The sequence below is a fragment of the Henckelia pumila genome, unplaced genomic scaffold, assembly GCF_033568475.1.
Source record: "Henckelia pumila isolate YLH828 unplaced genomic scaffold, ASM3356847v2 CTG_466, whole genome shotgun sequence".
Lineage (NCBI taxonomy): Eukaryota > Viridiplantae > Streptophyta > Magnoliopsida > Lamiales > Gesneriaceae > Henckelia > Henckelia pumila.
The window spans coordinates 2,298,257-2,321,681 of NW_027331833.1; the positions used below are offsets into that span (position 1 = coordinate 2,298,257).

Here is a 23,425-nt window from a genome sequence, read left to right on the forward strand (position 1 = left end):
GTGACTACAAGGTTTTTTCGTTGTATCATGGTAACAGACGTCCGTTGTGATCCTCCGAGCACATCCGGGAGGGGACGAATCTGTTTTAAGAAAACTGTAATTTTACAGGACTCGGTTATGTTATTCTTGATTTGAAGGAAAGTTCACGTAATAGTTTTTGTACTACATATATATTTATATGTAGTCATATAATTTGTTCCATATTAATAAATGTAGATTATATATTCAGATATCGTTTGAAGTGAATGAAAGAATATGTTACCCCGAGAAAATATTTCAACCCGAGCCCGTTTATAATGGGTCTACCCAAGATGACCCAACATGTCAAGGTCCAGCCCAGTTTGGGCTATGTTGGACTTTGACCAGGGCTGGTCATTATGGGTTGATCTAGGCTATTTTTAATGGGTCGCAAGTATTCTTTTCGAGTTCAAGTAGGACTCTGATATATATGAGATAAGCCTGGATCTTTTCAAATATTCACGAGATAGAGATAAGCTTACAAAGGACCAATGAATGAAGAGTCCTAGTCCATGACATTTTATAATTCGACTAGGTAACTTACTATTTTTGCCCTATAAATACAGGTACTGTTATGGTTGTGATTATTCATTATTCATTATTCATTATTCATTACTCACTATTCATCATCATTCTCTCTTACTCTTATATTCACGCACCCATATCTCTCAGTTTTCGCATTAATCATACCCTCTGCCTTCAAGACACTAACTTAGGCATCGGAGGGGTCATGCCGAAAACACTTTCGGCGCCCCCTGACCTAGCTGTTGCTTGTGCAGATTTCAGTGGTGCCCGACCCGACCTGTTTTATAAAGAAGTTGGAGGATCCATTCTACCAAATCGAACCCGAGGTAAAAAATCGACATCATCAATTGGCGCCGTCTGTGGGAACGACATTTATTCCCATGATTATATGATCTCTACCGTTGAAAAAAGGTGGAAAAAGAAAAAAAAAATTCAAACGGCCAAGGAATTGTGATTGTGCAATAATGATTTTTGGACTTTTACTTCACGACTTTGGATCACCGATCTCATTGGGAATTAGAATTTAATATGGGCAATCGGTAATTGATCTCATTGGAAATTAGAATTTAATATCTTCAAGAATGTATTTGCCGAGGCCAATGTCCCTTTGACGGATTGATCAATTATATCTATATTTTATCAGTTGATTGGAGCTATTTCAAGGATTTGCATATTTATGGAATTTAGTGATGGTTTATCTGCGTATTTTAAATTGTTCTGTGAAGTTGACCGGACTCATTCAGTCTCTTTCTTTTGGCCAACACACTTTTATTTGAGCATACTACATGTTCATATTGCTTGCTATGGATTTATTCGATCTGTGTTGCTTGTCTTCTATTCATAATAGCTCCACAGATGAAAAGGTTCTTATCATGGCATATACGGCCAAATATAAGCTGCCATATTCACATACATCGAATCTGTGCGTGTCATCATCTTGATAAATATGGTGATATAATATTAATTTCTTGATAATATTTCAATCCCATCTCATAATATTTGTTTGCAGCAACTCATCCCTACACGCATCCCTACAACAGATAAGTGTTTATTTTACAATGTTTAATAATGATGAGATTTTGACCTAATTCATAGAGGATTGCAGATCATGGGATATGAATCTCCAAGTCATACATATATCAATCTTGGGCATGCAATCTAGCAGTAAGCCCCTCCAGGATTTATTTATCGGGCATGCAATCTCACAGTAAGGCCCAATTATATCATATCGGGCATGCAATCTCGCTGTAAGGTCCAATTATATCACATCGGGCATGTCATCTCGCTATAAGGCCCAATTATATCATATCGGGCGTGCAATCTCGCAGTAAGGCCCAATTATATCATATCGGGCTTGCAATCTCACTGTAAGGCCCAATTATATCACATCGGGCATGTCATCTCGCTATAAGACCCAATTATATCATATCGGGCGTGCAATCTCGCAGTAAGGCCCAATTATATCATATCGGGCATTCAATCTCGCAGTAAGGCCCAATTATATCATATCGGGCGTGCTATCTTGCTATAAGGCCCAATTATATCACATTGGGCATGCAATCTCGTTGTAAGGCCCAATCTATGGTTCAAAATTTTAAAAGCCCAGGCAGGTCTGGCATTCAAGGACCACATCAGTGGAACTAAAAAGCCCAGGCAGGTCTGGCACTCAAGGACCACATCAGTGGAACTAAAAGCCCGGGCAGGTCCGGCATTCAAAGTCCACATCAGTGGCCCACATCAGTGGAATACAAAGCCCGGGCAGGTCCGGCATCAAAAGCCCACATTAGTGGCATCAAAAAATCCACATCAGTGGCGTCATAAATCCACGTAAGTGGTATTCTCCAAAGCCCGACCAAGCTCGGCATCATGTAATCCCACGCAACTCGTGGTTATCTTAAAAGCCCGATCCGCTCGGCAACATCAATTGTTATCTACAGCTCTTTATTTGAGCTCAGTTTCATCAGGTTGTCATCTCTTGCTCTTTATTTGAGCTATGTTCTAATCAGACTTTCATCTAAACCGTTCGTTGAAAACACATCACGCGAATTCAAATCTGGGCTGTCCAAGGAGGCACATGTAGTTCGGGTCCGGTCTACATTCTTGGTCTAAACTTATTCTTCTTTTAGACCAGTTCGGGAGGTACTATTGTTACCCCGAGAAAATATTTCAACCCGAGCCCGTTTATAATGGGTTTACCCGATATGACCCAACATGTCAAGGTCCAGCCCAGTTTGGGCTATGTTGGACTTTGACCAGGGCTGGTCATTATGGGTTGATCTAGGCTGTTTTTAATGGGTCGCAAGTATTTTTTTCGAGTTCAAGTAGGACTCTGATATATATGAGATAAGCCTGGATCTTTTCAAATATTCACGAGATAGAGATAAGCTTACAAAGGGACCAATGAATGAAGAGTCCTAGTCCATGACATTTTATAATTCGACTAGGTAACTTACTATTTTTGCCCTATAAATACAGGTACTGTTATGGTTGTGATTATTCATTATTCATTATTCATTACTCACTATTCATCATCATTCTCTCTTACTCTTATATTCACGCACCCATATCTCTCAGTTTTCGCATTAATCATACCTTCTGCCTTCAAGACACTAACTTAGGCATCGGAGGGGTCATGCCGAAAAAACTTTCGGCGCCCCCTGACCTAGCTGTTGCTTGTGCAGATTTCAGTGGTGCCCGACCCGACCTGTTTTATAAAGAAGTTGGAGGATCCATTCTACCAAATCGAACCCGAGGTAAAAAATCGACATCATCAGAATAATTAATGATAAATGAAAAAAAAGTTAATGAGATTCAAAGTATAACAAAAGTACAGATGATAAATAATAACGTGTTTGTTTTGGTAATGAAAAGTTTGACTATAATGTCTAATGTGAATGAAATGCATTAAATACCCTTGGATAGAAAAAGTACATAATTATTTTGTTTGATTAAGATAACAGTAAAAAGTTGAGGGGAAAAAGACATACATGTAAATTGGTCAGAAGTATATATACAAAGAGAAATTATCGGACCAAAATTAAAAATTTTCTTATGTTTTATATAATTATATATTATTATTATTTGTCTTTTTCGCAAAAGGTTTTCACTAATTAAACATATGAACAATATATATATATATACATATATATATATATATATCATTTTATAACTTTCATCTCACACACATGCATATATATATATATATATATATGCATGTGTGTGAGATGAAAGTTATAAAATGACATGATATATAAATCTCTAAATATCACAACCTAATTAAATAATTATTTTTAGGCCAATTATTAAAGCAAGAAGATGTAATGTAGTCAAACAAAGTTGGCCAGCGTAACCAAAAGAGTCAAGTGGGCCGTAATCAACACTACACCAAATTTTACCATGCTGCTTATTCCAACAATCACCACTCAAAATCTCAAACTAAACCTTCCTCGTTCTTTTTTATTTAGTTTTTATTTTTAATATATATTTAAAGGTGAGACTGAATATTTTAGTTATCGATCAATTCTTTATTTAGTTGAAATTGTTCTATATTATATCGAATATTCCTAATTTATCTATTAAATTTAATTTGCAATTTTCGTATAAAAAAAATCAATTTCAACCCATGGGACCAAACACTTTTCATTTAACTAAATGCTACAATTGATGGTAATGTGTAGCTTCAATTTTTTATATAGAACAATAACTCGATCTCTCAACAAGAACAATGCATGGCGACAAATATTGCTTTGGATGGATTATGACTCAATTTGACTATCTCTGGACACAAACCTAAATGATCTTCGGATGGATTATGACTCAATTTGACTATCTCTGGACACAAACCTAAATGATCTGGTCCAATCACATAAAATTATAAGAAAATTTAAAAATAGTACTTCAACTCACCTCATTATTAAGGTATGCTATCTCTAATCAAATGATCTTGTTCTTTAGAATTTTATTGTACAAATACTGACTTAAATGTCAGAATGTCATTGTCGAACAACCCCAACACCATTCACTTTGTTCTATGATACATGTAGCAATCTACGAAATTCTTTTTTTAAAAAAACTATATATCATGTATAATCCGAACACTCATATATTTCTGTGAAGTACTTGGATCTTCGTTAATCAGGCAATATCAATTTCTTCCTACATCAACTTGATGGGTTTTAATGTCAACATGGCCTCTTCTTCCGAGTTAAATTGTCCAAAAGCAACAACATATATTATGTTGTGTGTTTTGAGATGTTCGGATTGGATTTATACCTATTACTCTTATTTGTAATCCCTGATTTGGAATGTAGTCATAATAAAATTATCAACTATTTATAAATTAATACACCTTCCAATTTTTTTAATTAAAAAATTCAAGAATCCGACATTAAATATCTAGGATTTATTATTTCTTTGTTACTTTTGGAATGTGATATAAATATGGTTGAGTTCAATCTACCTTATGGATATTATCCTAATCATTGATCTAATGTCTCATGATTTTTCACGTCAATAATATATCATTAATTACGCTCATTTGTAAAAATATGAATCATTGGATGCATGATTTGAGTACTACTCTTATAGTAGATCAATTAATTGAAATATTGTTATCCGGTTGTTTGTATTCTTATGATTTGTACATGATATACTATACTCAATTTTTATTTTCAATTATTGTTTTCTTTAAAAAAAAAAAAAAGAAAATCGACATATTAAAGTCCAATCGGAGTACGTTAAAGAAAAATTCCTGAGGCCATATTAATCCATATAAGAGTCGAATATATGTTATCACATGCGTACTTAATATTGAATGTTTTCCTTACATATGTAAATAATTATAATAGGTTTCACTACGAGGCATTCGAGTTGGCAAAGTAAGTATGTATTTGATCAATGATAATGAGTTTGATTTTCATTCCAACATTTTTCGGCGAACTTGGTGCATTAGCTTGCTTAATATAATTTATCTAGCTAGCACGGTCTTCAGACTAAATCTAAAACTAGTGAAAATTAAGTTTTAATTATTTTTTTTACAAAAACTAGATGTATTGAATTAAAATTTTGTTAACAAAATTTTAATATTTTTAAGTTTTAATTGTATACGGTTTTGTTACCTACGTACGTACTAACGTGCATGCTTACATGCTCAGCTGGTGCCAAATTTGTTTTTGTTGGAACTCACAGAGATTTGATATTGATAAAATTCAGTCTACCTCATAGGTCAACTGATTGTTACAAGCATCACGAACAAGGAACTTAAACTGATCTATTTTCTGAACTTGACTGATACTACATAGTTAAACTAGGAAATATAAACTGAGTTGACTATTGATCAGAGCTCAATCGAAGATTAAAGACAAACAACACTCAGTTTACCTAGCTAAACTGAATGAGTTCCTCAAGAGATAAATTGATTCAACAAGAGGGAAACTCAATCATCCAAAGACTAAGCAAGCAAGACTGATTTACACAAACTCTTATAGATAGACTTCTCCGTACAAGACAAAATGCCGAATAATCAGAGTATGCCAGTGTACTATGGATGGCAGAGAATGTTTGTGAAAAAAACAAGCTAACGGTATTGATTTGAATTCAAATAACAGTCGTTGCCCGTCGAGTATAAATAGAAATATAAGGGCATCAGAAATATATCCGACTCACTAAGAAATCTAGCATACATATTCAAGTTATCAGAGGTAAACTGAACTCCTTCAGTTTACAAACTCAATCGAGAAAATCAGCAGATCAAAGCATCTTGAAGCTTATCATCAAAGAGTCGAAGAACACTAGCAAGAACTTTCAAGAATAGCAGATCAGTGAGGATCAAATAGTGCTAAGTGTTGTAACAACAAGTGTTATATTAGTGATATATCAGTTGAGGTGTTGCAAACCTTGTTGTAACAAGAAGCTGTCGTGAACTGTATTATTGAGTGTTTCTAGGAGTTCTGGGATAAACGATAGTGTAAGTCCTAGTCTTGAAGTGGCCGCTGTTACAAGTCTATTGTAATAGTCAAAGTATTCTAGAGTAAATCCTTCCAAGATGGAAGAAAGGATGACATAGGAGACTTCGAAATCTCTGAACATCCATAAACAAACATCTATGTTCTTAATTTCAGTTTATCACTCTCACACACTCACTACATCTGTCAGTCCATCAATCCAAAAGTTCAATCTGTTGGTTTTCATAATTTCGCACAACAATTTTGTTTGCAAATTAAAATCGACACGCGAGGAGGGAAAGATTCAGTTGACCAATGATAGTTGTGTTTGTGTTGCATATTTTAACATCATTATGTCGTTGTTTTGCATTCATTATGTGTTTTAATTATGTATTTCATTTTTATTTCATCTATCGTGTCTTCATTACTTGTTCCCCGATTTATTTGGTAGGATGTGGAATTTTGGAGAACTTTTTGGACAGAATTCTGGCTGCTCGATCCGTCAAACTTTACGGATCGAGCGAGGGATATGAAGCAAAAGAAGATTCGAGACATAACTTTGGCCGCTCGATCCGCAAAGTTCTACCGATCGAGCGGCCGTATGAAGAAAAGCAGGAATTTGGAGAAAGAGATTATCTTGCTCGATCGGTCAATCTTTACCGATCGAGCGAGACGGGTTGTTCGGGAATGAATTTTTATTTTTGAAAACTCTTTTATTTTTTACTCTAACCTTTATTAAGTTTTTATTCCATTTTTTGGTAATTATTATCAGACTTTGAAGCTTAGAGACCAAGTATTCCTTGGCGGCTAGGTTTTTATTCATCTCTTCTTAAGATTTATTCTCTTCTTTTGATTTTTTTTTTTCATGATATTGTTGGCTAAAATTTAATACTTGGTTGAGAAAGACAAGCCCTTGATTTTGTTTATTTGTGAGATTCGAATTTTCAGTGTTTAATTATTATTGAGTATCAAAAGTTGTTCTGATTTATTTCATGCTTGTATGTGAGATGTTTGGATTGATCACCCTAGGATTTCGCTATACAATCTACTGCTAAATTAGAATTCAAATCCGTAATTTTTAATCAACTAATTTGCGAAGCAACTACGATTAATATTTTCCGCTTGTGAATTTATTAAATTGTAGGGACAACAATTGACTAGATTAAATACATCCACTTTTGTATGTGTTATTTAGATTCGTCAGTTTCACTAGTTTGAATGCTTTCGTGGATTTAAATCTAATCGCTTGTATTGGGTTAATTCATTGGTAATGGTTAACTTAGAACGCTTGTGTCTAGTTAACTAAGATTAAGGTGAAACATGAATTTAATTTTCAATGATGAATATTTGATAGAATTAATTATTTTTAGGTGATCGATGATCGAATAAATAATTTCAAGGGTGTAGTCGACCGATACCAAGACTTGTTTCTCATTGATTTCTTCGTTATAATTTAATCTTGCATGGTAGTTAATAGAATTTCATTAAATATTGCTTTTAAATTTTTAGTAGTTAATTTCAACCTCAAAACCCCCTTTATTTTATTTTAGAACACACTAGATTTCACTTTTTTCGTGGGAACGATCCCTACTCACACTACTGCATATTTTGTTTATCTAATTTGAGTTGGGTAATTTGGGCGTGACACGACTTAGCGCTATCAACCAACATCAACTGAACCAAAACTAAGTATTTTGGAGATCAACTGCTACAGTAGTTCGAGACATCAGTTCATCAAGAAGTTTAGTCACCCCCCAAACCAATCCTATCAAGTGGTATCTGTAAGGTCTGGGATTATTTAATTTTAATTTGAGAATATTTAATTTGGAAATATTTAGAGTTTAGAATTAAATTCTAATATTCTTAAATGAATAAGGATTGAAATTGAATTAAATCGCTTTTTCGGGAACTGAATTGCAATTAATCAAAAGTTCAGGGACTAAAGTGCAAATATGCAATATATATCTAATTCTCTACTTGATTTATATCATAAGCACGTGGAAATCATCAGAAATAAAGAGAATAAAGGCAGGACACGGCTGAAACCTTTTCAAGACGCCATTTTTGTTCACAAAAGCTTCGATATCTTGTGATCCGGCCATCAGAAATTCAAGATAAATATATATCTGCGATCACCGCTTCGAGAGCTACGTTTTGGTACAAGTTTCATTTACTTTTCTCAGATTTTATTTTTATGTTGAAGATGGGTTGTTCTTATTTTTGATTTTATATGTGATTGAGATAGTACCGGTTACGTATTCGCAGACGGTTCGAAAAAAGATCGTTGTTCAGATTTTATATGAATTTAGAAGAAAAATTCAAAATCTATAATTCTGATATGTTTCTGAACGTGTATGTATATTGTCGGGCAATGGTCAAGAAAACACGAATTTCATCAATTATATCGCTACATTACACCAGTCTAACATGCGTGCTTAAGATGATTCACGATTCAACCAACAGTTTCTCATGTTCAATCAAAAGCAACATTTTCCAAAAACAAATTTTTTTTTTACAACTCTATCATCATCGGCCAACATTCATCATTCTACTTATTCACACAACACAAACACAAAACATAATGATATGCATGAATACGAACTATATGCAATAAACGAAACCAAATAAATGCAAAAGACAATGATGAATGAAACAAAACTAAATTACACCCCCCCCCCCCCATAATTATCCAAAGCATTGCCCCTAATGCTCTAAAAAAATGAACAAAATGCAAAACAAACACACAATGAAAACAAAAATAACACTCCCCTGGTTGCGTATTCGTCTTCTTCCTTCTTGACAGTATCAGCTGGGACAGCAGTAGTAGTCTCGATATATCGGCAGGCATGACAAAATGGCATGGGAAAGAAACAAAAATCAAATAAAAACAAAAACAAAAACAAAAAACCAAAAATAAAATAAAATAAAAAGCAAAAAGAAATAACACTGGGTTGCCTCCCAATTAGCGCTAAGTTTATAGTTTACAGCCCGACTATGCAGAAGCAACCATCAAAGAGCGGCTGCCGCCCATAGTAAGAATCATACGACTCTACGCATGGGTCTTGATTTTTTACGCCCTAAAGCTTGGCGTGATATTTACATGGAAAAATCGTCGGTCCAGCAATACTCGGTATGAATTTTTTCTTTTGGAAGGAGACTTCGAATCTAGGCTGAAGCTCATATAGGATGAAATATGCTAGAGGTGACGTCAATGGCAAGAGAATCTTCTAACGGTGTACATGGAACGACCATTGACGAGGTAAAATATGTAGCCTTGTATGTTTCTTCCTCCTCCAAGTCCACTATTGGCTTTTTTTCACAAGAAAATTCCTCAAAAATTATTTCTTCATGCGCTGGCTCAGTTACTTCTCTCTCTTGGCAGATCTCCAAATTTGGTTCTCTAAGAAGCGCAATATGTTCATCCAAAAGACTCAAAGACTTGATACGGCTTTCTAAGAATTGATTTGTCTCTGTCTGTTGTCGCAAAAGATTCTCCAACTGCGCCACATGATCCTTAAAATACCCTACACACTCTTCTTGACGCTCCGGTGGTTGGTTCGAAAAATTTTTAAAGTCGATAACTGGAGGATATTGGCGACTCCAACCCTGCAGTGAAGGATCACAATGCCAAAGGTAGTCGAAATCTGCCATATCATTTAACAAGTGCATCGCACTGTTTTCATCTCTTCTGAACAAGTGACTGTCAGTGGCCAAAGCTCCATAATCTACCCAATGTCTTGTTAGCTCATCCAAACCACCATAAAAAATTTGAACTAGAGTGTAGCTCGAAAAATCATGACATCTAAACCTGTTAGCCAAATCATTGAATCTCCCCCAAGCAGCATAGAAGGGCTCCGAATATTGTTGGCCAAACCTTGTGAACAGCTGTCGATGATCCATCTCCAAGTACCTCACAAGTAAGAAAAATAATAATTAAAAATTAAAAATAAAAATTTAATGCAAGAAAAAAATGTCTAGTCTCAAGCAAATAATCTATCCTAATATTAACTGAACAGCCCCCGGCAACGGCGCCAAAAACTTGACCGGCTAAATCGGTGTGATATAAATCTACTAGCAAGCGTACAAGGTCAAGTAATAGTAAAGTGGACTGAGAGTCCAAGTATCGATCTCACAGGGAGTGTTGTCAATTCTCAAGAATTAATTATTTTACTTAATCTAGACAAAATAATAAAAAGCAATTTGATTTAAATAAAATAAGAAAATAAAATAAAAACTGCTTAAGAAATAAGAATAAAAATAACTAAAAGATAAAAATAATTAAAACAAAAACAACCAAGACACATGTAGGTACCGAACAAATCATGTAACATGTAGTCGATTCAGGACTCAAATTTAATCTTAATTCATGGGAATTTTTCTAATTTGTTCAAAGGACTATTTCTAGAACAATCAAACCTATTCAAATATTGATGAACTAATCTTTCGTAATTCTAATCAAATTTGAATGCATTAAATATTTACGAAAATTCAGTTTACACCCAAACCGCACAATGAAACCAAATTCTATTTCTAGTCGGTTTTACAATATGATAATTATCAGAGTGATCGAAATCAATACCTCCTCTGTCGACTTGGAATCGATTAACATGCAAACAAACAGTTGATCAGACTATTCACAAGACAAATATAAATCTGACAATCAATAAAATAAAATCATCTCTAAAAAATCCCAAACAAACATCCAAGTTTTCTACATGAATTTGTTCGGCCCAATCATGCCGTCTTGGTTGAAAACAAACTACTCAATAATTGAAATTATAATTCAATAAATAAAAATAAAGAAGAACAGAAGAAGAAAAAGTGTAGAAATCTTCTCCCAAGCTTTGAAGCCGCCTCCATTGTGTTGTCTGTGTTCGAAACCCTTTCTCACGTCTGAACAAGTCCTTTAAATATGAGTTTCAAAAGCCCATGAAAAATAGCCCGTAAAATAAGACTTTTTAATTTCCAAAATTCTGATTTTTTCTGATTCCGGACGTCGCGCTCGAGCAAGCACAACCTCTTGCTCGAGCGAGTACAAGCTCTCGCTCGAGCGAGCATGTTTCTGCCCGAAAAACAACTCACACACAGCCCTTGCGCCCTTCTTAAGCGCGTTAGCGCCTTCTCATGCACCCTTCACCTTCTTCTAAGCGCGTTAGCACTATATGTTTCTGCCCGAAAAACAACTCACACACAGCCCTTGCGCCCTTCTTAAGCGCATTAGCGCCTTCTCATGCGCCCTTCACCTTCTTCTAAGCACGTTAGCACTCTTCCTAGCGCCAAACTCAAGTGCAATTGCGCTACAACACTCACCAACAACGCAACTTTCAACCTGCTCCGAGCGACAAATTTGAAAAATTCATATCTTGAGTTCTAGCCGTCGGATCGACCTGCAATTTGGACAGAAGCTTTAAAACATCTTGAGATTTAGTCTGAATGGTGGAGATAGGATTTGAATTTTTGTAAAATTAAATTTGATTTTTCGACCAAAGCTGCTCCGTAATTCACTTTTCAACAATTCATTTTCCTACAAAATTAATCCGAGGAGTGAAATACACACACATAAACTAAAATACATAAACACACACATAAAACAATATGAATGCAAACAAAATATACATAAAAATAACATGAAATAATGCACACAAAATGCACTTATCACCCATCGAGGAGAACAACTCATCAGTTGCAATCTCCTGATAGTATGGTGAGGTTGTGATCCTCTTCAGAATCTGAATCTCTTTCAAGAGAATCAGTATAGTGATTCCTTCATCGCAGAAGACATCCTCAGACTTGGTAACACCAAGTCGTTTCTTGTATTTTTCCAATCTCTTATTCTCATGCTGAGGAAGAGGAAATGGAATCTTCTGCAAAGTCTTGAATTTAGTTTTCAAAGTCTTTATCTTAACTGCAACTCCTTCTTCATATATCTTCATTTGAGCCTCCATGATGATATCATAGTTAAACTGAAGAATATGAGTCGTTCTTTTATAGACGATATTAAGAATTCAAAGAGTCACTCACGCGCTCACGATTCTCTATAAATGTTTCAGGTAATGATGAGAATACAAAGAGACAACTCGATTCCCAATGCTTATTTTGCAGCCATTCCATTGATGAAAAAGATTGAAAACGTGCTGCAGTAATCAACTGATCATGTAATCAAAGCAGAGCAAACCCCAAAAAGCAACTTCAGTTGATGAGATCAACTGATCTCATCAAACCTAGCAGACTCAAAAGATCATTAATTGAGGGGGAATAACTCAGCCAAACCACTAAGCAGATGAGATGATCCAAAGACATAAATCATAGATCGATAGAAGATTAAGTCAAATTTACTATTTCAAAGGAAATTATTGAAGAGCTTCGATAATATCAAAAGGAAAGAAGAAGGACAAAATTGTTGAAGATAAATTGATTTAGTTATGTCAACATCAAAAATGGGAAAATTGTTGAAAGATTCTGCCAATATAAAAAAAGGAAAAATTGTTTGAACTCATAGAGTTTTGATATTGACAAAATTTAGTCTACCTCATAGGTCAACTGATTGTTACAAGCATCGCAAACAAGGAACTTAAACTGATATAGTTTCCGAACTCGACAGATACTGCGTAGTTAAACTGGGAAACATAAATTAAGTTGACTATTGACCAGAGCTCAATCAAAAATTAAAGAAAAACAGCACTCAGTTTACCTAGCTAAACTGAATGAGTTCCTCAAGAGCTAAACTGATTCAACAAAAGGGAAACTCAATAATCCAAAGAGACTAAGCAAGCAAGACTGATTTACACAAACTCTTATGGATAGACTTCTCCGTACAAGACAAAACTCCAAATAATCAGAGTATGCCAGTGTATTATGGATGACAGAAATTGTCTGCAGAAAAGACAAGCTAACGGTATTGATTTGAATTCAAATAAGAGACGTTATCTGCTTAGTATAAATAGACATCTAAGGGAATCAGAAATAAGAAATCTCACATACATATTCAAGTTATCAAAGGTAAACTGAACTCCTTTAGTTTACAAACTCAATCGAGAAAATCAGAAGAAAGCATCTTGAAGCTTATCATCAAAGAGTCGAAGAACACTAGCAAGAACTTTCAAGCATAGCAGATCAATGAGGATCAAATAGTGCTAAGTGTTGTATTAGTGATATATCAGTTGAGGTGCTGCAAACCTCCTTGTAACAAGAAGTAGTCATGAACTGTATTATTGAGTGTTTCTAGGAGTTTTGGGATAGGCGATAATGTAAATCCTAGTCTTGGAGTGGGCTGTTACAAGTCAATTGTAATAGTCAAAGTTTTTTAAAGTGAATCCTTCCGACGTGGAAGAAGGGGTGACGTAGCAGTCTTTGAAATCTCTGAACATCCATAAACAAACATCTGTGTTCTTAATTTCAGTTTATCACTCTCATGAACTCACTACATTTTCCAGTTCATCATTCCAGAAGTTCAATATTTTGGTTTGCATTATTCCGCACAACAAACTTGTTTGCAAATTAACATTGACACGCGAGGAGGAAAGAATTCAGTTGACCAACCTCAACTGAACCAAAACTAAGTATTTTGGAGATCAACTGCTACTGTAGTTCGAGACATCAGTTCATCAAGCAGTTTAGTTCACCGCACAAACCAATCCTACCAAGTGGTATCAGAGACAGGTTCTTTTTCATTTCTGAACTTATTATTATGAACAAATTCAGAGAGATCGCCAAAAGATTCTGATTCACAATTGTTGAAAACTGCACTGCCAAAACTGCGAAAAAATGTTCTACACCCAAAAATTTGTGGCAGCAATTGATCAAGCTAAGAGATGAGGAGTCAAAAACAGAAGAGAGCAGGAGTCCATTAATAAAGAATACTGAATAACTCGTGGGCACAACTCTGCTACAAATCCCGTAGCACCTTGATAATGCCTGACCCTCGAGTATATGGATAAAACCCTAATAACATACACTGAAATGTACTGAAACACCTCCAAATACACACCAAAAGTAAGAAACTCAATCTCTATTTATAGGAAAAGGTTCGGAAGATGCGAACTCGCATGTCTTCCACGTGCAGAACTGCTCTGTTTGGAAGTTTCGATCTCACCCTTTGGACGTTCGGATCTCATGCATGTGTCTGCATGTCAAAACGCTGGTGACACGTCACTAGTGAGCATGACCTAACTCTTCGGAAGCTCTGTTCTCTAGTTCGGAAGTTCCGCTCTTGCTTCCGAACTCCTTCGCTTGGTCCGATTACTTCGGATCTTCCGATCTCTCAAGGTTCATGTTCAGACCTTCTGAACTACCCGAGTCAAATTTGAATCTTGGGCCATTTTCTGACATCTGGAGTCGATTTTTTGGTCTTATTAGTCATATTAAAATCCCTTAATAAAATTTAACCTTTTAAGCTTGTAAAATGGTATACGGGTTACTATATTCTCCCCCACCCCCCCAAAAAAAAATTTGCTTAGAATTTCGTGTAGAAAACTTAAAAAATCTGAGTGCTATTTATAGAGAAGATTATGACTGTCAGGCTCCTCCTTAATTGCCATTATTTTTCATAATTTTGAGTTAATGAATTAGTTACGATTATTGAAGCAGATGGATTTCAGTCTAGATATTGGACTGATCTTGGTCAATTGTTCAACTCAATTCACCTTGGTTCAGTTTACCTCGAGTTTCCAAGTTTAGTTTTCCAAATTTCAATCTTCCATCAAGCAGTTTACCTAAAGTTCAGTTTACTGAAATTTCAGTTTACCTCCGCTCAATTTACTGATTTCAATTTACCAATTTTTAGTCTACTGAAATTTCGGGTTCTCACATCCCTCCCTTCTTGTAAGAAGTTTCGTCCTCGAAACTTGGCTCCTCCAATGATTCGAATAGGTAAGGTTATCGCTTCTGTATATCTTCCTTAAATTCCCATGTAGCTTATCGTTGGGTGTGATTAGACCACTGAACCTTTACATATAAGATGGATCTTTGCCTCAATACTCGATCCATGGTATTCACCATGCGTATGGGAACTTTCTCATATTGCAAGTCTTCCTTCAAATTTTCTTGAACTATCAGGGGTCCCATTTCTAGTACATGACTTGGATCATGTATGTATCTCCTTAACTGAGATATGTGAAATAGTGGGTGAATTCGGTACAAGTTAGGGGGTAAGGCTAATTGATAAGACAGTGTCCCTATTTTCTTTAGAATCTCAAATTGTCCTACATATTTTGGATTCAAGTTTCCAGCTTTGTCGAACCTGATTACCCCTTTCATTGGAGAGGTTTTCACATACACTTTTCTCCAATTTCGAATGATAGAAGTCTCCTCTTCAAATCTTCCCAACTCTTTTGAAGGTCTTGGGCTATCTTTAGTCGTTCCCGAATAATTTTCAACTTGTCTACTATGGCTTGAATTGATTCGGGTCCAGTGATGGTTTTCTCTCCCACCTCATCCCAACACAATTGAGTTCGACACTTTCGTCCATACAAGGCTTCGTACGGTGCCATTCCTAGACTGCTGTGATAGGCAAATTCCAGATCACTTCAGTGTGAGATAAAGTCCAACGCACATGCCCGTAACATGTCTTCAAGGGTCTTAATAATCCTCTCAGTTTTCCCATCGGTCTGTGGATGATATGTTGTGCTCATTGTCACTTTGGTACCCATTTCCTCTTGAAAGCTTTTCCAAAATCTTGAAGCAAATCTTGGGTCTCGATCCGACACAATGCTGATTTGGATTCCATGTAATCTCACTACATGATCCATGTAGAGTGTCTCCAACTTATCCAAGTTGTAGTTCATACTTATGGGTATGAAATGAGTGGAATTAGTGAGTCTATCCACAATTAACCATAAAGCATTGTGACCTTGTCGCGATTTCAATAATCCGACTACGAAGTTCATAGAAATATGCTCTCATTTCCATTCAGGGATTTCCAATGTTTGTATCATTCCCCCGGTTCTTTGGTGTTAAGATTTTACTTGTTGACACACCAAACACTTGGAGACGAATTTTGCGGTGTATCTCTTCATTTCATTATACCAAAATCCTGTCTTCAAGTATTTGTATATTTTGGTGGTTCCCGGATGAATGAAGAACTTTGATTTGTGTGCCTCTGTCATGACCTCTTGGTATAAATTTTCAATATCTAGCACACACAGTCAATCTTGAATCCAAAGGACATTGTTGTTGTCCATTCGGTGTTCATGACTCTTTCCTTCCTTGACTTGAGCTTTGATCTTTGCCAAGTTAGGATCTTTATCTTCACTTAGTTTTGTTCTTTCCCGCAAACAGGGTTCAACATTCACGGCTGCAAGGAATAATTTCCCCATGTTCTCGCGATTCAAAGAATCAGCCACTTTGTTGGCTTTTCCCGGATGATAACTGATTGTTATTGTAGTGTCCCGCACCGTGATCACCTACTAATCAAAAGCTTAAGCATGCATTTAACTTAATTAAATAAATCAGAATTTAAACAGCGGAAAACTTAAACAACAATAAAATATTGTTTACAACCATATCGAAATAACCCAGTGTATTAACCCAAATACATCAAAAAACAAAAGCCTAGACAATAACCCTGCTGGTCCTTCATTGCCTAAGCTCTCCTAGAACCACCCGCATCGTCCAACCGTAGACCTGCCCCATGGAATAGGGTGTTCAGATACAACAAAGTACGGGACATGAGCATGATAAGCTCAGTACGAGAGTATGAGTATACGGTGTTATGTGTGCATGTACGCAAGTGAACTGGGTACTAAGACTCTCAGGTCAAGAAACAAGCTCGTAGACTGGGCCCAGAGTATATAGCACGCTGCGCCTTTGCATCAGAAGGTGGATCATATACCCAGTGGATAATGGTGACCTCGTACTAGTACATGTGTCCAACCATCACTGTAACACCCGAAATTTTTAATACGTAAATTCGCATGCATAATTAGGAGAATTTAATTATTTAAAATTGAGAAATGTGGATTAAATATTATTTATGTGATTTTATGTGAATTATGTGCATGATTTAAAGTTTATTTTAGCATTTAACCCGCAATTATAGAATTTGTAGATTTTTGAGTAAATAATTTATGTGATCGCGTAGACGGGACCATGGACGGACGAGCTATTGGTTTTTCATCCAAATTATTTTAAGGGATTTTAGTAGCCATAAAATATTATTTCAAGATTTTAATTCCCCAAAATTTATGATATTTTATTTACGTATTTTAGAAGTCCATTTTTAGCCAAAATAAGTCATTTTAATGATATTTATTGATTTTTAAAAAAATTCCTTAAATCATAATTTCGGGATTAAGGAATTTTATCAGATTTTAATTTTTTAATTTGATTTTTAAAGTTAGATTATATTTAATTAGTTAGTTAGCATAATTAGTGAGGTGGTACCTTATTTATTATTCATAAACCTACCCAACCCCACACCCCACTACCATCTATTAACCGACACTCCATCTCCCCCACCTCATTCTTCATCTTCTTCATCGGTTAGCAGCAGAAAACTCAACCCTTAGCCGATCTCCAAGTTTTTCTTTGAGAGTTCGTCGTCCCGGGGCCGTTTACGCATACATCTTCAAGAATTATTATCAAGGCATGTCGAATTCTCTTCTCTAACACCATATAAGCTACATAAATTTTTACGCATCAGAAACTTTTGATCTAGCATGTTACATCACAAAGTTTTATGAAGTTCTTGCATATATGCCTACGATGCTCACGGTTTGCATGTTTCTTTGCATGAATCTCACATTTTCTGACATGGTGAGGACCTAGGCTGCTGGATCAATGTTAAAGGAGTGTATCAGGGTCCCTAGGGTCAAGCTAGGTCGGGGTTTGAGGCTGATATAGGCTGGAAATGAAGCTGTCATCTTCTGATGTTCATGGCGCGCAGATTTGTGGTTCTGAGGAAGAAGGGTTTGTTCTCCCTTCTCAGGCCATGGTTTGGAGTGAGGTTTAAAGGGTTAGAATCTCCTAGATGTTGGCTAGGATTGAGAAGTGGTTTCACAAAACAATATGGTCGGAGTAGGGAGAACGATCGGATTTACGGCAGCCGCTCAGGGCTGGGCGCGAGCTGGGGGAACAGCCTGTTGCAAGGCTTCGTTCTCCTTCCTCGGACCACCGTTTGGGCTGATTCTTATCTTGTTAGAACCGCCTAGGCGTAGGTTAGATGTGTGTGGTGATACTCCGGGCAGTGGTGGCCGGAGTTGGCCGGCCGATCGTCGGAAGTAACTGCTGCTCACGGCCAAGGAGAACTGGGAAGGGGGGGCTACGGGTTTGAGCTGTGGGTGGGGTTTGGGTCGGGTCTGGGTGGCCCGGGTCGGGTTTGGGGTGTAGTGGGTCGGGTCAGTAGGGTCCGGGTCCGGGTCCGGGTTAGGTTGGCCAGGCTCGGGTATTTAAATTTTAAGTAATTAAGAGTTTAAGTGGTGTTTGGGCCAATTTAATGTTTACAAAATTATTTGGGCCTCTAAATAATTTTATTTGGAATATTGTATGTTACAAGATTTTTATTTTATTCGATACTCAGTTATAAAAATTATCAAGTTTTTAATTAAATGTTATTTTAAGTATTAATACATATATGTATGGGCATATATGTATTCTTAGTATTATTTATTTTTAAGTATTTTTAAATGTAAAAAAAATAAAATATTCTAGCATTTTTTTAGATTGAGTCGTTTCATTTGGTATCAGAGCACGGTCCTTGGAGGGTGACTAGTCTGCTACGTGGAGCTCGGAAGCCACACTATCGGTCTGTAAGTTTTAAATATTTTAATATGTTTTATTAGGAGCATGTGTTTATGGTTTAAGGTTTTATGTTAAGAAAGTTTTTAAATACTTAGTTATGCATTGCGATTTACGTGAGGAATGTGTGGTGATGAAATGCCTCGGAGATGAGTAGTCCATAGGTGTGAAATCTGGTAATTTTAGATTTGTGTGCATCGGCTTGGAAAACCTTTTGCGTGCAGGGAGGATTATGGTTAGACGTAACTCTACGTTTGCGTTGCTAGATTCTGGAGCTACGCATTCGTTTATCTCACAAGAGTTTATCAGTTGGGTAGGCATCACACCTGAGGTTGGTATCATAGGGTAGGATGTCATCATGCCGTCTGGGCAGATTCTTACTAGGACTAGTATCATAAGAGGTTTGGAGTTAGAGCTGCAGGAACACTCAATCAGGGCTGATCTAGTGGTTTTGCCGATGACCGAGTTTGATTTAATTTTGAGCATAGACTGGATGACAGTCATTGGAGCTTCAATTGATTTCCGTCAGAGGAAAGTATCAGTGAAACCTTCTGAGGATGACCCATTTATCTTCTTTGCATCCCAGAGCTGCAGTACTTCGCATGTCATCTCTTTTGTACGTGCGAGGAAATTATTGCGACGAAGGTGCCAGGGGTTTCTTGCGAGTGTAGTTGCAGTGTCAGAACCACCTACCAGATCTATGGCAGAAATAGAGGTTGTTTGTGACTTCCCGGATGTCTTTTCGGATGATGTTGCAAGAATTCCACCAGGTAGCGAGGTGGAGTTTAGTATCGAGCTGATGCCAGATTGTGTTCCTATCCCTAAGGCACCGTAGAGACTTGCTCCTACTGAGATGAAAGAGCCGAGGGAGCAGATTCAGAAGCTATTGGAGAAGAGCTTCATTCACCCTAGTTTTTCTCCTTGGGGAGCGCCAGTATTATTTGTGAAGAAGAATGATGGAAGCATGAGATTGTGTATCAACTACCGAGTGTTCAACAGGATTACAGTGAAGAATGAGTATCCATTACCGAGGATAGAGGACTTATTTGATTAGTTGCAGGGAGCTTCGGTATTCTCCAAGATCGATCTGCGATTTGGATATCATCAGTTGCGAATCAGAGATGCTGATGTGTCCAAGACTATTTTTAGGACACGATATGGGCATTATGAGTTCTTAGTAATGTCATTTGGACTGACTAATGCTCCAACGGTCTTCATGGATCTCATGAACCGTGTATTCCAGCCATATCTAGACAAGTTCATCATTGTGTTTATTGATGAAATCTTGATCTACTCTAGGAGCGCGGAGGAGCTTAGACAACACTTGCAGGCAGCTTTGCACGTCCTGATGGAGCATCCACTGTATGCAAAGTTCAGCAAGTGTAAATTTTGGCCCGAGCAGGTGGCATTTCTTGGCCATATTATTTTAGGGACGGAATAGCAGTGGATCCGTCTAAGTTGAGAAAACTGTCAGAGATTCGCAGTTTCTTGGGTCTAGCAGGATACTACAGGAAGTTCATTAAGTACTTTTCATCTATTGCAGTGCCCTTGATATCCTTGACCAAGAAGAATGCGAAGTTTGTGTAGAGCTCTGATTGCCAGAGGAGTTTTGATCAGCTTAAGGAGGCACTCACTTCTGCGCTAGTGTTGACAATGCCAGTAGCACACGAGGAGTTAGTGGTGTACACAGATGCGTCTAAGGAGGGCTTTGGCGCCGTACTTATACAGTGTGACAGAGTAATTGCTTATGCGTCGAGACAGCTGAAGATTCATGAGCAGAATTATCCGACGCATGATCTGGAGATAAGCATTCTTTCATATCACATATGTTTATTATGTGAGTATGCATTATACCTGAGGATTCTAATACATGTTATAATGTTACCGTGCCTTCTGGAGAGGTTCTTTCTACCACCTGTGTGCGCAGTGGAATGTAGTTAGAGATACAAGAGCAGACGATGAGAGTTGATCTAGTTGTACTGTCGGAGTTAGGATTTTGATTATTTATCATATGAGGACTATAATTTTTATGAAGTGGCAGAGTCAAGTACGAATTTTAATGCCATATGAAGAATCCAGTCGTAGTAAATAACAAGTATTAAGTGACTAGAAAATTGATGGTTTATTTGATTATTTGTAGGAGTTCCAAGGATTGACAAGATCGATTTGTTATTGGAATGTCATATGTTGCAAGTCACGAAGAAAGACGGTTTTAAGCTTGCATTTTGAACACATTATAAACATAACTTAGCTGGTATTATTAGAATACTCGAACATCAAATCAAAAAACATGAGGATGTCATGGGTAGAATCAGAGTAAACTATCGAAAACACTGAATTCATACCATGATCTATAACATACTACATGACAAGAACTGAGAATTTGACTGAACTTAGTAAAGTTCTATCATTATGGCAACACAGTATAAGGGAAGAATAATAAGTACAAGCAAATCCAAGAATAGAGAAAATAGTTGGGGTGGATATTCACCGGTAAATACAAGGTACATGAGAAGTATAATCAAGATGGTTATAATGAATAACATTGAAAATGTCATCTTCTTCTTTGAGATCTTGAGAAAATAACTGATGATACGAAGAATAAGTTGAGTGGTCATATTTATATGGCGAAATGAGAAAACAACCAGCCGTTTGGTTACCGTCTTCTTTGACTTTTGGAGTTTGAAAAACGTGTTTAAAGGTATTGAGGATTTTGCTGATCCGAATAGATCTTAAAGCGGATTGGCAGCCGACTTAGAAAGATATGTTTTGATCAGATTTAAGTTCGATAATAGAATCAGAGGAGTGTTGAGGACCTATGAGATTTTTTGAATCAATTGACTTAGTTAATTAGTTGAGACAGAGATAACCCATCTCAATTATATGTTTATGTATAATGATTCAATAATTTGATTTAAGGAACGTCGGATGAATATTGATTTATATGTGAGAATGACTTATTATTTGAGTTTACATATGTTTTGTAGACAGATTTGAGAAATTGGTAAGATATAAGATTTATAGTTGTTAAGCGTTGTACGATTGACGTGAATCCTCTTTAAATTATAAGTTGTTGTATTGGGTATTTAAGCTACTGTCTTTGATAAATCTAAGGTCAAAAAAATAAAAAAAATAAAAATTTGATTGTTGGTATGAGTAAGAGCTAGTTAGACTCCAGGTAACAAAGATGCGGATAAGGATTATAATTTGCAACGAAAGCCTATGAGCGTCAATTCTTGTAGGGTGCAAATATGGAAAAGTTAGTTCGTGACCGTGTGTTTTAAAGGTTTTGCCTATGAAAGACAAGATGTATTTTGTATGAAGGGAAGGATCAATACGGGGTATATTGAGCCTTCGAGATTTTTAGAAAATTGATATGTTGGTCTACCGTTTAGCACTACCACTTAGTCTCGAAGCAGCGCACAAAGTATTCCACGTATTCATACTATGTAAGTATATCTCGAATCCATCGCATGTTCTGGATTATGAGCCTCTACAGTTGACACCGGAGTTAGCATTTGAGGAGAGGCCAGTTCGGATATTGGCTAGGGAGGAGCGGAGATTGAGGACGCGGGTCATACCGATGGTTGAAGTCCAGTGGTTGAATCACTATGAGGAGGAAGCTACTTGGGAGACCGAGGCTAATATGAGGACTCGCTACCTGGAGTTGTTCGGATAAGTACTTTAATTTCGAGGACGAAATTTATTTTAAGGGAGTGAGAATTGTAACACCTAAAATTTTTAATACGTAAAATCGCATGCATAATTAGAAGAATTTAATTATTTAAAATTGAGAAATGTGGATTAAATATTATTTATGTGATTTTATGTGAATTATGTGCATGATTTAAAGTTTATTTTAGCATTTAACCCGCAATTATAGAATTTGTAGATTTTTGAGTAAATAATTTATGTGATCGCGTAGACGGGACCATGGACGGACGAGCTATTGGTTTTTCATCCAAATTATTTTAAGGGATTTTAGTAGCCATAAAATATTATTTCAAGATTTTAATTCCCCAAAATTTATGATATTTTATTTACGTATTTTAGAAAGTCCATTTTTAGCCAAAATAAGTCATTTTAATGACTTTTATTAATTTTTTATAAAATCCCTTAAATCATAATTTCGGAATTAAGGAATTTTATCAGATTTTAATTTTTTAATTTGATTTTTAAAGTTAGATTATATTTAATTAGTTAGTTAG

General features: G+C 36.3%; 1 protein-coding gene across 1 annotated transcript; it reads left to right on the plus strand.

The window, feature by feature from the left end:
- Window positions 1-19,575: 19,575 nt before the first annotated feature.
- Window positions 19,576-20,052, plus strand: LOC140872512 (uncharacterized). The gene has a single exon (XM_073275360.1). It carries the CDS (start codon window positions 19,576-19,578, stop codon window positions 20,050-20,052), a length of 477 nt encoding a protein of 158 aa, XP_073131461.1.
- Window positions 20,053-23,425: the final 3,373 nt, after the last annotated feature.